Source organism: Nestor notabilis, unplaced genomic scaffold, assembly GCF_000696875.1.
Source record: "Nestor notabilis isolate BGI_N333 unplaced genomic scaffold, ASM69687v1 scaffold223, whole genome shotgun sequence".
Classification (NCBI taxonomy): Eukaryota; Metazoa; Chordata; class Aves; order Psittaciformes; family Psittacidae; genus Nestor; species Nestor notabilis.
In genome coordinates, this window is record NW_009920420.1 from 3,755 (window position 1) to 17,566 (window position 13,812).

At 42.0% G+C, this 13,812-nt stretch overlaps 1 protein-coding gene across 1 annotated transcript in view; it reads right to left on the reverse strand.

Moving 5' to 3' along the window:
• Positions 1-9,179: 9,179 nt before the first annotated feature.
• The window catches only part of LOC104402709 (chromosome unknown open reading frame, human C10orf90), a 68,942-nt gene continuing 64,309 nt past the window's right edge, over positions 9,180-13,812 (reverse strand). The window contains exons 7-9 of the mRNA XM_010010658.1: positions 11,683-11,746; positions 10,304-10,403; positions 9,180-9,775 (exon numbers count right to left, since the gene is read on the reverse strand). Coding sequence (XP_010008960.1) covers positions 9,737-9,775; positions 10,304-10,403; positions 11,683-11,746 — 203 coding nt within the window. The 3' untranslated portion in view covers positions 9,180-9,736. The remainder of the gene's footprint in view (positions 9,776-10,303; positions 10,404-11,682; positions 11,747-13,812) is intronic.

The window sequence follows — 13,812 nt, forward strand, 5'->3', positions numbered from 1 at the left end:
AGCAGGAATTGCATATCTCATTACAGCCTGCATTAAATGAAGAGAAAGATAAACCACCTCAGATAGCTGAACCATTTCAAGATAAGAGGTTCTGGTTGGGGAAAACACCTCAGCTCTCGCATCTTCCCAGATAAGCCATGATATCCTTTTGGATATCCAGGAAACCTCACTGTAATCACAGCATCGAGTATTATCCAGAGTTCCAAGTCCTTTTATTCCCCTGTGTGCCAAAACGCATGAAGACTTGTCTGGGCTTAGCTACAGGGATCTACAGTTTTGGGGCCTCTAGGCTGAAGGTTTTGCCTCTTAGAGTAAACAAAACAAAACAAAAAAGCTTTTCCCTTTGAAATCTGCGTGTCCCCCAGCCAGCTGCTGAGACTTTGTGTCTCCAGCCCTCCCTCACTTCATTAACTCTGCAAAATCAAGATCCGGCTGAATTGTGGCTGCAGTGGTAGATTACAGTCCGCTATAATTAACAGGCATAGATACAGCGTGACCTTTAGCTGCAGAGCTTTGCTATAGACCTCTGTCACAACATGCAAACCAAGATAGCGAGCTCCTGAGAGCAGCATCCATCAGGTCTGCACACTGAAATAGAACACCGACTGTAAATATTGTCTACTGCACATACTTAAGAGATGTTGCATTCTATAGATTTCTGGGTCAAGTTTCCACCCTCCCTATCTTCAGCGAGCGTGCGCTCCAGCACGCCCTGCTGAGCAGCAGAGTGAGGCTCAACCAAGTCGTTAAGCCCATAAAATGCAATGCAAGGTCAGCAGACTTACCTTCCTGTTATCGGTAAATACACAGAATCATAGAGTCATGGAATGGTTTTGGTTGGAAGGGAGCTTAAAGCTCATCCAGTTCCAGCCCCCTGCCACAGGCACGGACACCTTCCACTAGAGCAGGTTGCTCCAAGTTCCACTCAACCTGGCCTTTCCTACCTTCCCCTTCACTCCCCTTGCAGCTCCCTTCTTTGGTTATAACCTGTTTCTCCTCCCGTCCTAAAGGTACCACAACATGGAATTCATCTCACATTTCTGCCCTGAAGCTTTGAATTTGCCAGTGCAGCTGAGAGAGCAAGCTGAGAGCAAACCAGCCAGTACCTTGCAGCAGCCAGACCCTGCATATCAACAGGATATAATACCAAATTACTTTTATCATGGATCACAGAACGCCCAAACTGAAATGTTTCTGGATACCTTTCTTTTTTTGACAGAGAAGAAACTAACCCAACCCCTACTTTGATTGAATGATAAAGCGTTAAAATATTATATTCAAATATAAGTAAAATTGACACATCTGCTCTGAAGTTATTTATACATTTATGAACGAGATGGAGTATTTTCGGTCTGTCTCAGGAATAAAATGTAATGTGAGGGAGCCAGTCCCTCCCATTAAGCTGTATTTGGAGAGCACTGCCTGCTAGCATCATTTCTACCTGGAGGAAGGATCTCAGGGCTGATGGAGAGCTGTGCATGGTCATCACCTTCCTTTTCCCTTTCTGTTCTGCCCAGCTCATCCTATCCCTCCACTGCAACATCATTTTGGAAAAAGGCTCCTTTCCTCTAACAAAGCAGGGGAGTAAGCTCAGCTTTAATGCTGATTAAGCTCTATATACTACTTTATACAACTGCAGAGACTGTTGAAGGCTGCTGTAACAGGGCCAAGGGTGAAAAAGCCAAGAGGAGCTCAAGCAAGAGCAAACAAAGAAACCCACCGCTCCAAGGATACAGGAACTTAACAACAACAACAGCAACCCCCTAAATTCTTGGGCAGTTAAAACACAAAAAGACCCAAACCTCACACGGTCCCTGGTTACATTCTTTTCCTGTAGCATAAACCCTCCATCATGCAAACACAGAGCTCTCCATGAGCACAGCCTCCACCCGCAGCTGAGTCTCCTGTGCTCCTACCCTGCAGCTGAGCCTCCCTTGGGGCACCATCCCCACCTTGGGACACCCTCCTATTGACCCCAGCACCTTGACCCGACAGCCTCAGTATCCTCAGGGAATGAAAGCTCAGCATCTGGCTTCACCCTTCACCAAATGAGCCATTGACATTTTCTTCCAGCCTTCCTCGAGGGAGAGGAAAAACACACTAACTGAATGTTCTTCTTCAGTTTTAGTATCACATGGCCGAACATTTATCTTCTTAAATAATACATAAATAGATAAACAATCTTATTCAATGTGCATGCACACCCCTAAACCTCCTCATTTCAATCTGGCACTGCCATTTTCTTACTTACTGCAGTAACTGCTGATCCCCCCTTCCCCTTGCAGTGCACAGCAAGGACTGTGGCACCCCAGCTTGTTTAATGCTGTCAGACAGGGATTAATACTCTGCAAAATAAAGAAATAAATGAAAAAGGTCTCTCCACATTTGATGCTCTGCTGTTGATCAACTCTTATTTACTGTAGTGAGAAGGAAGTTCTGCTACGTAGGAAGAAGGACCAACGTTCTTCTGCCCAACAGCCTGCTACAATAAAATCCTGAAACACCCAAACCAGAGTAATTTGGGCCTATGTTCTGGACTTCTGTATCCTCTCCCTGAGGACCTGAATAGCTGCTTATTTTTCCATGCTGGAAGAAACATCGTTTTAAGCTTTGCTACTAATTTCAATACTCATTCTGAGAAGAGATAATTCTCCAGTAGAATCCTTCTATCACACAGGACATTCCTGAGAGCATGGCAGGAAGGTCTGCAGTGATTAATCCCTTTAAGTACAACAAATAACCCATTAAAAGTCTTTTTCTTTTTACTTCAGACTAGACATTGAGAACAAACCCTTTGATCTGCTGCTCCAAATTTCACTGTCTCCCTGAAAACAAAGGGAAGAAAAGAAGCCACAGATTTTTACATGTCTCAGCAGAGGACAGTTTTCAACTCAGACTAAAAACCATGAAGTCATATATTTTTAATATTCCTGTCTAGCCCTCTGCAAACCACAAAACAATGCAACATCCATCATCATAAACGCTGGGACAGTATATTAGGAGGACAGCATATTTTTGGGTGGTTTTAAAGAAAAAGAACTATCCCTTCTGGGAGATTGGAGAGAAATCATTAAAAAGGCCTGTGTCATACATCACGGGAGAGTGAAATCAATTAGGTCTTAATCTCATATTATTCAAGAAAGGAAGAGTGAAACAGAGCTTCTTTTAATACAGGCTTCTCCTGATAGATTCTATTGCAAAAAGTGCATTTGCTTTGGGTCACAAACCCAGCAAGGGAGACCTCTCAAAATGAAAACAAATAGAAGTAAAATTTGGGTTTGTAACATCAGCTAATAGCATTAGATCGAACAGGCAGGCTGTAATTATATATCTTTCATGCAGTTTAACTTATGCCATTACATAATTAAATTTAGACCAAAGTTATATTTTTACATAACAACAAACACAAAAATTATATATGTGCTCCCAGTAGCATTACAAGTTAAGTATATATTTGGCAACACTTTACAGTAAGTGGGTATTCATTACTAATTCCTCTGGTATTCATTGTAACAACATTAGTCACGAAGAACTAATGTGGATATAATATTTGAGGACTGGTTTATTTCCCTATAAATCAGTAATATAGAATGTACTGGTAATTCCCTGTGCTTGACATCACTGAAAGGCTGGTGAAGACCACACCACTGTCATTGGAGGATTATCCAAAACACATAGAATCCCAGCCTGGTTTGGGTTGGAAGGGACCTTAAAGCTCCTCCAGCTCCAACCCCTGCCCCGGGCAGGGACACCTTCCACTAGAGCAGGTTGCTCCAAGCCCCTGTGTCCAACCTGCCCTTGAACACTGCCAGGGATGGGGCAGCCACAGCTCCTCTGGGCACCCTGTGCCAGCGCCCCCCACCCCTCACAGGGAAGAGCTTCTCCCTCAGAGCTCATCTCAATCTTCCCTCTGGCAGGTTCAAGCCATTCCCCTTGTCCTGTCCCTCCATCCCTTGTCCAAAGCCTCTCTCCAGGTTTCCTGGAGCCCCTTTAGGCCCTGGAGCTGCTCTAAGGTGTCCCCTTGAGGAGCCTTCTCTTCTCCAGCTGCCCCAGCCCAGCTCTCTCAGCCTGGCTCCAGAGCAGAGCTGCTCCAGCCCTCGCAGCAGCTCCGTGGCCTCCTCTGGACTCACTCCAACAGCTCCACATCCCTCTTGAGATGAGGGGCCCCTGAGCTGGATGCAATACTCCCTGCCTCATTCTGACACAATTACATATTGTGATTCATTACAATGATTGCTGAGGGACCTTTCTTTCAGACACCATTATCAGGTAATTAGAAAATTAGTCCAAGTTCAGATTGGACACCATTCCCATGACCACCCTTTGGTCATGATCTTTATTAACTTTCCCCATATGACTCCAGAAGGGGATACGAAGTCCCACTTACTTCAGGCAAAAGAAAGTTCTAAAAGAACCACAGAAACATGAAATAAAAATGGAAGACTCCCCATTCTTCAAGAACAACATCAAGAGCTGCAAAAGCACATTAGATGCTGCATTAACAGATGGCCCAAGTGAGAACATGAAGCTAAAATGGTTTCAAAAGGGTCTTTGCCATTTTCTGCTGGCAATATCTCTAGCCAATTGCAGACTTGCAGTAACTCTAGAAGCACAGAGCAGCCTGCATGTAATATGTGTTTGCATAAGGATCTTCCTATAATTATATATCAGCTGAAGTCTAGTCATTGTAAGATACTATAGGAGATAAAAGTATTTAAAACATGAAGTGTAAAAACACATTACTGTGACCAATTTCTAAAAACCAAAAATAAGTCTGCAATTAGGGGCTCTTTTACATCTTCCCATCTATGTAACACGAACCTTAAGCAGTTCATTGCACTTCACCTACTTACTAATTTTATATAGCTGTGTGTATCATGATCACATTTGTGCTATTCCTTCTTCTTTTTTTCCCCTTTCTTTAATCACTCTGCAGCTGGTAGGGAGATGATACACCTCATTATCTTATTCTGTGGGTCATCTAAAGTGGATATTAAGTAATCCTGACTCCCACAGCTTTGGTACGGAGCCAAATAGAACTGGGAAAAGTAAGAGGTGTGACTTAACAAAGAGGATGATTTTTGTTTTTAGCATAGAAATCAAAGAACCATAGAATGGTCTGGGTTGAAGGGACCTTAAAGATCATCCAGTTTTAACCCCTTGCCATGGGCAGCAACAACTTACATGCTGCTTTGAAGAGTTTTGTCATGGCTAAACAGACACTGCAATCATAACCTCCCAAAACTTCTCCAGGTGGTTCAGTTGGGAGACAAGTTTCACTCCCAGGGCCCAGCACATCATTGGTATGGGCAGAGCCTGTGCACCACTCAACAAGCAACACAGGCTCCTCTGTCTGAATAAGGATTTTGGGCATGGAATTTTGCAATTGTGCTATCATATTTAAATCAAGGCTTACTAAATATTTTCATACATACGTCAAGCTTCTCTACCTACAGTACATTTGAAAGGTTTTCAGTGTCTTCTTTTACCCTAATCCATTTTTATGCTTAAGTCTCCTGGCATTTGCTTTGTGCCACTGCTTTCTAGACACCTTTTATGCAGAAGACGTCAGCTTGGGAATGGTCCCAGCTGGGGTTGGGACTCCTCAGACCCCTGTTGCCTGGTGCTGACCTGTGGCCAGGACAGCAGGGGAGCACAGTGAGGGCATCTCTCAGGCATCCAGCCGTCTGTAACCCAGCTCAGCACGAAGCAGACTGAGTAATAAACTACACAGGCTTAAGTCATAGCCCTTGATGAAATATGACCTTGTGGGGCAAGCCTGTGTACTGTGTGCTCCGTCAGTGAACAAGTGGCCAGTCAATGCTCCTGGAAAGATAATTACCCACCCGTCAAGGCACACAGACATTTTTGTCCAGGAAGCCAAAGGGGCAAACATCTCTACAGACAAGGCGAGCTGGGGTATTTTTAGCCATGGAGCTCTTACTGGGATGGCTGTACTGGGGAATGGTTTCCTCTGGAGAGAGCTGCCAGGAGCTTTATCCCTGCTTTTTGTATTGTTTTCCTTGTAAATCAGCTCTCTCACAGAAAGCATTACCCTAACACGACCAATCCCAGATCCTCAACAAGTCTTACCCAGACAGTCTCCTCATCTATCTGAGCAGCTGAGTAAACTTGAAGAAGTAACTAATGACTCGCATATACATACACAGGAAAATATTTGGGTTTAAAATAAATCCCCGGAATACTGTAACCCTCAGTGCTTTATGTTGCAATGACTTTCAATCCTTAATGAGGTATTTCTGTCACATGAAATTAATGATGCTAGCAAGCAAGCAAACAAACACCACGTCTTGCACACCTAAAGCATTGCATTCCCCGTGTGGGCTCCATTTTGGATAATGCAAAATGCCAACTCTCCTGAGAGGCTTTCTGTTTTGGGAGGAGAACACCAAGTCAATGTGTTGGCAAGCCTATGCAGGCTCTGTGCTGAAACACCCCAAAACCACCTCAGCATCTCACCTCAACCAACCTTCATTAATAAATACTGTTCTGTGGGCACATAAAAATCAGTGGTGTGAAAGAGATGTCCCTATGCAGTGGCAAATGTACTCCTTACTTTGAAATGCCTGCAAGTCCGAAGTGAAATTATGTCTATTTTCTTTCCTAACTCTAAACTTCATTAACTTGATGCCTGCTTGCATAGGGCTAAGCCTGTGAGGCTCATGTTTTTTCTGAAATAGCATTTTCCTGTCCAGTCTATTTCCTATTACAATGACTGGATTGTAGAGCTGAAATGAATGTCAGAATTGTTTGCTGGATACATTACCAGATACCTTCTTTTCTAAGGTCCAGAAAGAGAAATTAGGTTTGCAAGAGAGATCATTTATGGTTTTCTGAATCAAAGGTTTCATATCGTATAAAACATTCCCAGACATTGATTTGCATCATGCATCTTGCTCACTGCATTTACTCCCAAGCTTATTTATACAGGAGAATTTCCACCTCAAATTGCCATGTATTTTTTCTACAGATTTTGAAAATCACATTTAGATAAAATAAAAACATCTGGAAATAGCCCTTTTACAAAAGATTTTGTGAATAGTGCACAGACTTTAGGTCCTTGAGAAGCTCAAGTACCTCTTGCGCCAGTGGAAGTGAGGACGCAGCAGACTGGTGTGGTACCTTGTCTCCAAGGATGGCCAGCAGAAACAAGAGGAAACTGGATAAGTTGAGAAGTGTCTTGCATGGTCAGCATGGTCGGAAGTGGTCAGCATGACAATGGGGATACCAAGCCTCTTCCATTCATTCCTGTTGCTTATGTGGTTCATATCACCATGAAGACCTGGGTGCTGTGATTCCGAGGGAGGTTCAACTCCTCTCTTTGATATTCCCAGCCAGACAGTGAGAAGAATGTCAAATATGCATATATATCTACATACATATAAAATTCTTTGGGCATGGAGAAGGGATATATTATGGCAGTTAGATTAAGCTACCTCCTTCAGTTCTTGAGCATCCTGCAGGACAAACGTCTAATTTCAACATAAAATACTCTTTCACTCCTACTGAGGAAGAGTCTGGCTCTTCCACTCTGCCAGAGGAGTGAGAAAAGCTTTGGGAGTCTCTTCTCCTGGTGGGCTAGGGGTCAGTCCCACACAAGGAGACATCCCTGACCAAGGCAGTGAGCATCGTGCTGTGTGCGCCATGGATACTGAATATCAAATATCTTGTCCCCATATCAAAACCTCTCTCTGTGGCTCTAGGGTAAGACTACAAGCAGGCTTAAATGTATGCAGTAAAGCAGGATTAAATGTATATAGTATTTCTCTATGGTATGTGCAGGGAATAATGCTCCTTAAGGGTACAAACTGCATTTCTCTGAAGTCAAGAAACTAGAGACTAAGAAACCAAAGAGGAGAAATGCTAAGTTCCTGCTGAAATCAAAGGGGATTTTGGCACTGACTTCTGTAGGAAATGTCTCTAGTTGTTGTAGTCAGCTATAACCAGACGAAAGCTTGAAAGATAATCCTTCAGATTCAGTCTAGGAGACTGTGTGTGGGTGCATTTATGGCTATAATTTATCACTCTGTGGTGGAGACCCAGCAGTCCACCAGAGAGAGAAAGGCCCTCCTGTTTAAGACAGGCCACATGCTTTTCTTGGAGAGCAGCAATGGGGATCAGTGAACCCACAGGAGAACAGCTCTACCATGCAGCTGAGCTGCAAAGCTTGGGGAGTGCTCCTTGCAGTCCCTTGCACAAGTTCTACTTAGAGCTGTTGTGGTCCAGCCTTGAGTTTGGTTTCCAGTACAGCATTACTTGCTTGGTTAAAAAGACTTTTTCTGGGGAAGAACCCTGGCAATTTCTTCCTCACAGCCAGCATTGCCTTACCTTAGATGTCCTCTTGAGAGGTATTGAACTAATTGATGAGGTTTTAAAGGTATCTATCTGGAATGCAATATATTTGTTCAATATATCTTCCCTGTGAGCAGAAATTAACATCATTAATCCTACTTTAGAAACCAGGAAGCTAAAACACAAAGAGGCAAAGTAATCTGACAGAGGCAGTCAGAACAGAAAATATAACTAAGTTCCTATGTCCAGCACAGGTCACACAGCTGGACGCTATCTGAGTGGCCAAAGCCCAGCTCACAAACATCCTTCTTCCAAAAGACCTGACCTTACAGCTCAAGCTAGATTAGAAAAATAAAGCATAGATCTCAAAGGCCAAATTCCAGCCTCATTCAAATACACTCAGTTGAGTGTTTGTGCAACAGAGGTTAACACTTGCTATGTTTTTTCTGAGCAATATTTTTTACCATAGGATTTGTGGCATCCAAAGGCTTCTCAAGCAGTTTCAATAATTGTGTTATATTTAACAATACCAAATAAAAACATAGCAGTGGGATCAATATTGTATTCATATTTTATTCCATAAATAAACTCCATTGGTTTGTAAGCTGGTTGTTTTTACTTCCAAAATGTACAAATAAAGATTTAAATATTTTGGGGGGAAACATTACAGATGGTTTTAGTTCTGCAGTTTTGATGCAAACATACTTCTTGGCACCACATTTTAATATGCCATTTCTATAAATACTCAGTGATCATCGAAGTGGAGTAAAATATATATGTCTCAGTGAAAAACACAAAACCCTGTTATAATCAAGTTTTAAAGTATTGCTCTTTAACAGGTAAGCTTGCTGTGTAGATTCACTACATAAACAGGAATAGAGTTCTCCAGAGAGCTAAGATATTGGTCCCTTTTGGTATGTTAAGTATTAATGTGAAACTGCTGCTTCTATGATTATGTGGGAATGCTATTTCAGCTAGTTTCTAAACATAACAAATAATGATTTTCATTTTTCTTTACTTCAAGGATTTAACTCACAGAAAATCAATTAATAGAATATTTCAGTGATATAAGTTGTCCAGATCTTACAACCCCAGTTCTATGGCTACAGAGATGCATCCTTTTTAAAAGATGAAGATAAATAATACCACTGTCATTCAGTATTTGCATTTAAAATTCTTTAAATCATTTCCTCTGGACAAACTGACCAGAAGGTGATGCTTTAAAAGCAGCTGTGCTCCTTTTAGACTGGTTTTGATTACTTGAAAGGTGCCTTAAAATTTCAATTGAAATATAAATGTTCTTTCTTCATATAAAGAGCCAAAGATAAGAACAACACCTCCAGGTAATTGAGATAACAGTGAATTTTATGGCAGTCAAAGGCATTCAAGATCCAATTAGGATGATGAGCAAGAGAATCCTTTGTCACTCCGTGTTTCTTTGAAGGAGCTGGTCCAGTAATTGCTGGGAAAAAAACAATGCAAAACAACCTTCAGATACTGTTAAAACACATGATGTGGATGTAACTGATACTGTAGGTGAGATGGTTTTAACATTCTCAGACTTCAAACCTGCTGCCTACCCCAAACACTGAAAGCTTTTCCTTCTTGGACAGGAAAGGTGTAATTAGATGAACAGAGCACTGAAACAAGACAAAACTGGTACATGTGTGCAATGTGAAGAGGGATTATCTGGGAATGCCTCAGCCCTGCACTGGGATTACCTGTGCTAATGCAGTTTTCTACCGCAGTTAACTAATTACTTGTTTGTAAACCCCCCCCCAAAGTTTAGGATGTTCATTCCAACACAAGGTTCAGCTGCTAATTCCAGTTTAAAGAAGTGCCCAAACCCAAGGACAGGGCTTAAAAACACCCTTTGCTCTCAGGGTGTGCACGTTTAGCACAGGATCCCCCCCAGGAAGACGCTGCCTCTACGGACCCCATTCCTAGGTAGAGAAGGGTTACATAACCTGGCATTCCAGTAAACCCTTACCTTTTTAAAGTTCTCAACACGCAGTTTGTTACTCTGGATGATGATCCGCTTCTGTTTTTCTTCTTGTTTCTTTTTCACTTCAGGTAAATTGTCATAAATCCTGCAATGAATTTAGAAAGTTAACTTCACATGTCAGCCCTGGGACTTGCAAATCATTTGTTTTTCCTATGGGAAACATTTGCCTTCAATGCAATACTTCTCATTAATGGGCACCTCCAAATACTTGAATTAGATTTATACAATATTTTTAATTATAAATTATTAACAGTAATGTTTGTTATATAAAAGCTGACTTGTAGAAAACTACTTCTAATTCTGGACTAAAAATGAAAGAGGTGGGATCAGGTTATCTCAATGCAGCAGCAACATTCTGGAGCAGCTTCTAATGAGCTCAGTGGAGTTGGTTTCAATTTATAGCAACATAATTCAAACCAGAATCTGGCCTGTACACTTTTTTTTTTTATTTAGGTCACAAAATTAATGCCAAACAATTATTTTGACTTATTTTTCTAAAATATAAGAAAACCATTGTTCTATGGCTGTAGACTGTTAACATTTTTTGCTGTCATTAGGAACTCTTTTCATCAAGGAGAACATAATCTGTCCATCTTATAAATAGAGTAAGTTGCCCTCAGAAAGGTGACTTCTGGTCTGATCTTTCTCCATTGAAATCAGTGATAAAATTCCCAGGAGTCTGAAAAGAAGGTCAGACCTTCCTTCGCAGCAGTCCTGTTCTCTGCATGCACACTAAGCCTGTTTAGTTCTGATTTCTACTCATGATATTTTGCAATAGTGAGTTCTTGAAGCAGCCTGTTTTGGCTGGAGATTGTATTTTGGAGAAGAGAAAAGGGACAGATCTTGGGCACTTTTAAAAGCAGAATGAATTCTGCATGGTAGCCATTTGCAGCTTTCCTTGCTGTAGATGATGGCATGAAACGGTGCAGTTAAACACCAGGCAGCAGGCTCCTAATAGTTTGCTGGAATTCCCATGCTCTGTACCATAATCAGGGTGAGTAAAAACCCCACCACTATGACTGTATTGCTTACATTTTTGAATGTCCAATATGGGATGGAACTGGATGATCTCTAAGATCCCTTCCAATCCAAACCATTTGATGGTTTTATGATTCTATGAGGTACCTGTCAGGAGCTTAGCTTTCACACCATGAATACCCCATGTTGTCTGAAACTGCTAGAAAAGGACAGGGATGCCCCAAATCTATCAAACTGATACAGTAGAATAAAACCATGGGCATTGCACATGGCAAGCATGTGTGACAGACCAATCCTTCAGTGTATGAATATGACACGGAAATGCGCTAACTTAGGTGTGAGATGGCAGTGATTCACAACGAACTCAGAACCAAAGTGATTTGTACCTTTTGGATCTCATATGCATCTCCTTCTCAGGAATGAATCTTTCCTTTGGTTTGAAGAGGTTATCTAGAGGGAAAATAAAGTTAACATTGAAGAAATCTATGTTTGCTGAGACTTTATATGTCACTTTTTATGAAGTCATGATATGCTGTCTCTGGTTAAACTTTTGATGGCTTAGGGCTGGATATCCAGATCTCCACAGGTCAATGGAAACACATTTAACAACTTAATCTGGAGTTGAATTGGTTCCCAAAGCTGCCCTGCAGAAAGAGAAGGATGGATAAGACCTGTAGCAACCACCTCCACTGCAGGCTTGTCATTGTCACATACAACTGTGTGAGCCCTTTATTCAGACCATAAACCAGCAATGATCTCTCTTCTATCAAGTAATCTACTTTGTCCACGTTCTCATGTGCACAGTGGCAGTATCCTCAGCTAATGGTTGGACTTGATGATCTTAAAGGTCTTTTCCAACCTAGCTGAGTCTATGATTCTAATGCGTGTGGGGAACTTGACCTGGTGTCATTATTTCTGATTCAATTTACACCTGTTTTGTGGGGCTGTGAATAATTATGCTGAGCTTTGGGAGGAGGAAAATTATATTACTCTTTCCTGATCAGATATGAAGATATCTGAGATAATTCCAATCAGCATTTCCCTGGATACAGGAAAATAATTACTGATCTTAGCAGTCGGTAAGCGTCAGGAATAGGTAATTTTAACACCTTCCTTGCAAAAATGGTTTCTGAATGGGAAGGGATGGTGTTTGTACAAGGCAGGAAGCCAGGAAACATAATCAGAACTGGTTCTTGATGAAGGAGGCTGTGTTTAACCACATTCATCAGGGAGAGGGGGGAGAAGAATATTGCTGCCTGCACAGCTATGTTGTTTAGATGTACACCAGGATGATGAAAGAAAATTCAGACGCATAGAAGAACTGGCTTTACACTGTGGTGCCTGAACACAAGGATGACCAGAGCGTTCTCTACACCCAGCCACATCCATGTGGTTTCTCCAGGATGCTGAGCACAGGGGTATAATCCCCTCTGTAGTCACAGGAATCTGAACATTAAAGGTATCTGCCAGTATCTTTGCAGGACATATGATAAACATACGTGCAAACATTCAAGCACTTCTTTTTTCCAAGGAAGTTTAGAAGACACAATATATATCACAGCAGGCACCGTATCGGCCTCTTGCTGCCATCTCACCGAAGAGACGAAATACAATAATCAAGTCGGAGAAGTAAATACAGAGAATAATTCATCCCAGAACGGGCCCTGAGCAAACCCAGCGACTACTACCCAAAAGAGACCCCTTTCCCACCAAGTTTCCTTCCCTGCTGTTTAACATAGAAAATGTTTCAGGGATGTTTATAGGAGATGTTTCAGCAAGGAAACAGCCCCGAGCAGCTTACAGGGCTACACCCAGAGGCAGAGACATACTCAGATTACTGCATTTCTCAGGAAAACACTATGTGTCCTTTAAGATCACTGTTGTATCTCAATATAGAAATAAAAGGGAGCTTTGCAGCAGTTCCTGTTCTGAACACAAACTGAGAAGGGATGGAAGCCTTCTCTGCCTGAGGACTGACTTTTCTCCACTCAGCAGATGCCTACACTTAATCGTGCTTATTAAATCCTCAGTACACACAAGCAACATGCCCAATTTGCTAGGAAAATATAATTTGTCTTTTATTTATTAGTGGGTTTTTGTTCATTTACATGTTGATTAACTTAAAAGCAATAAACATGTGGATGCTATTGCCTGAATAAGCCCGAAACTTAAGGGAGCAGATTGCCTGTGACCTGGCTGGTCCTAGTGAAGGACTAGGGTCCAGGGCCGTTGATTTTCTGGGGCCAGTGTGGATCCCAGTGCAGTTCAGAGCAGCCTCAGCATAGCCCCTTGCTGCTTGAGGTTGAAAACCTCATTCTAACAGCTCAGGACTGCAGGATGCATCCCTTACCTCAAGGCATGTCCCCTAACCTGGAAAATGACATGGGATCAGTCTGAAATCATACGGAGCCATCCCTATGGGTTCCCTGCAGCACTAAAACAAAAGCAAGAGGCACTTCATGCTGCACAGCAAACCCAGGCATCTTTTTTTGTCTATGTGATCCTCAGTCCGGCAT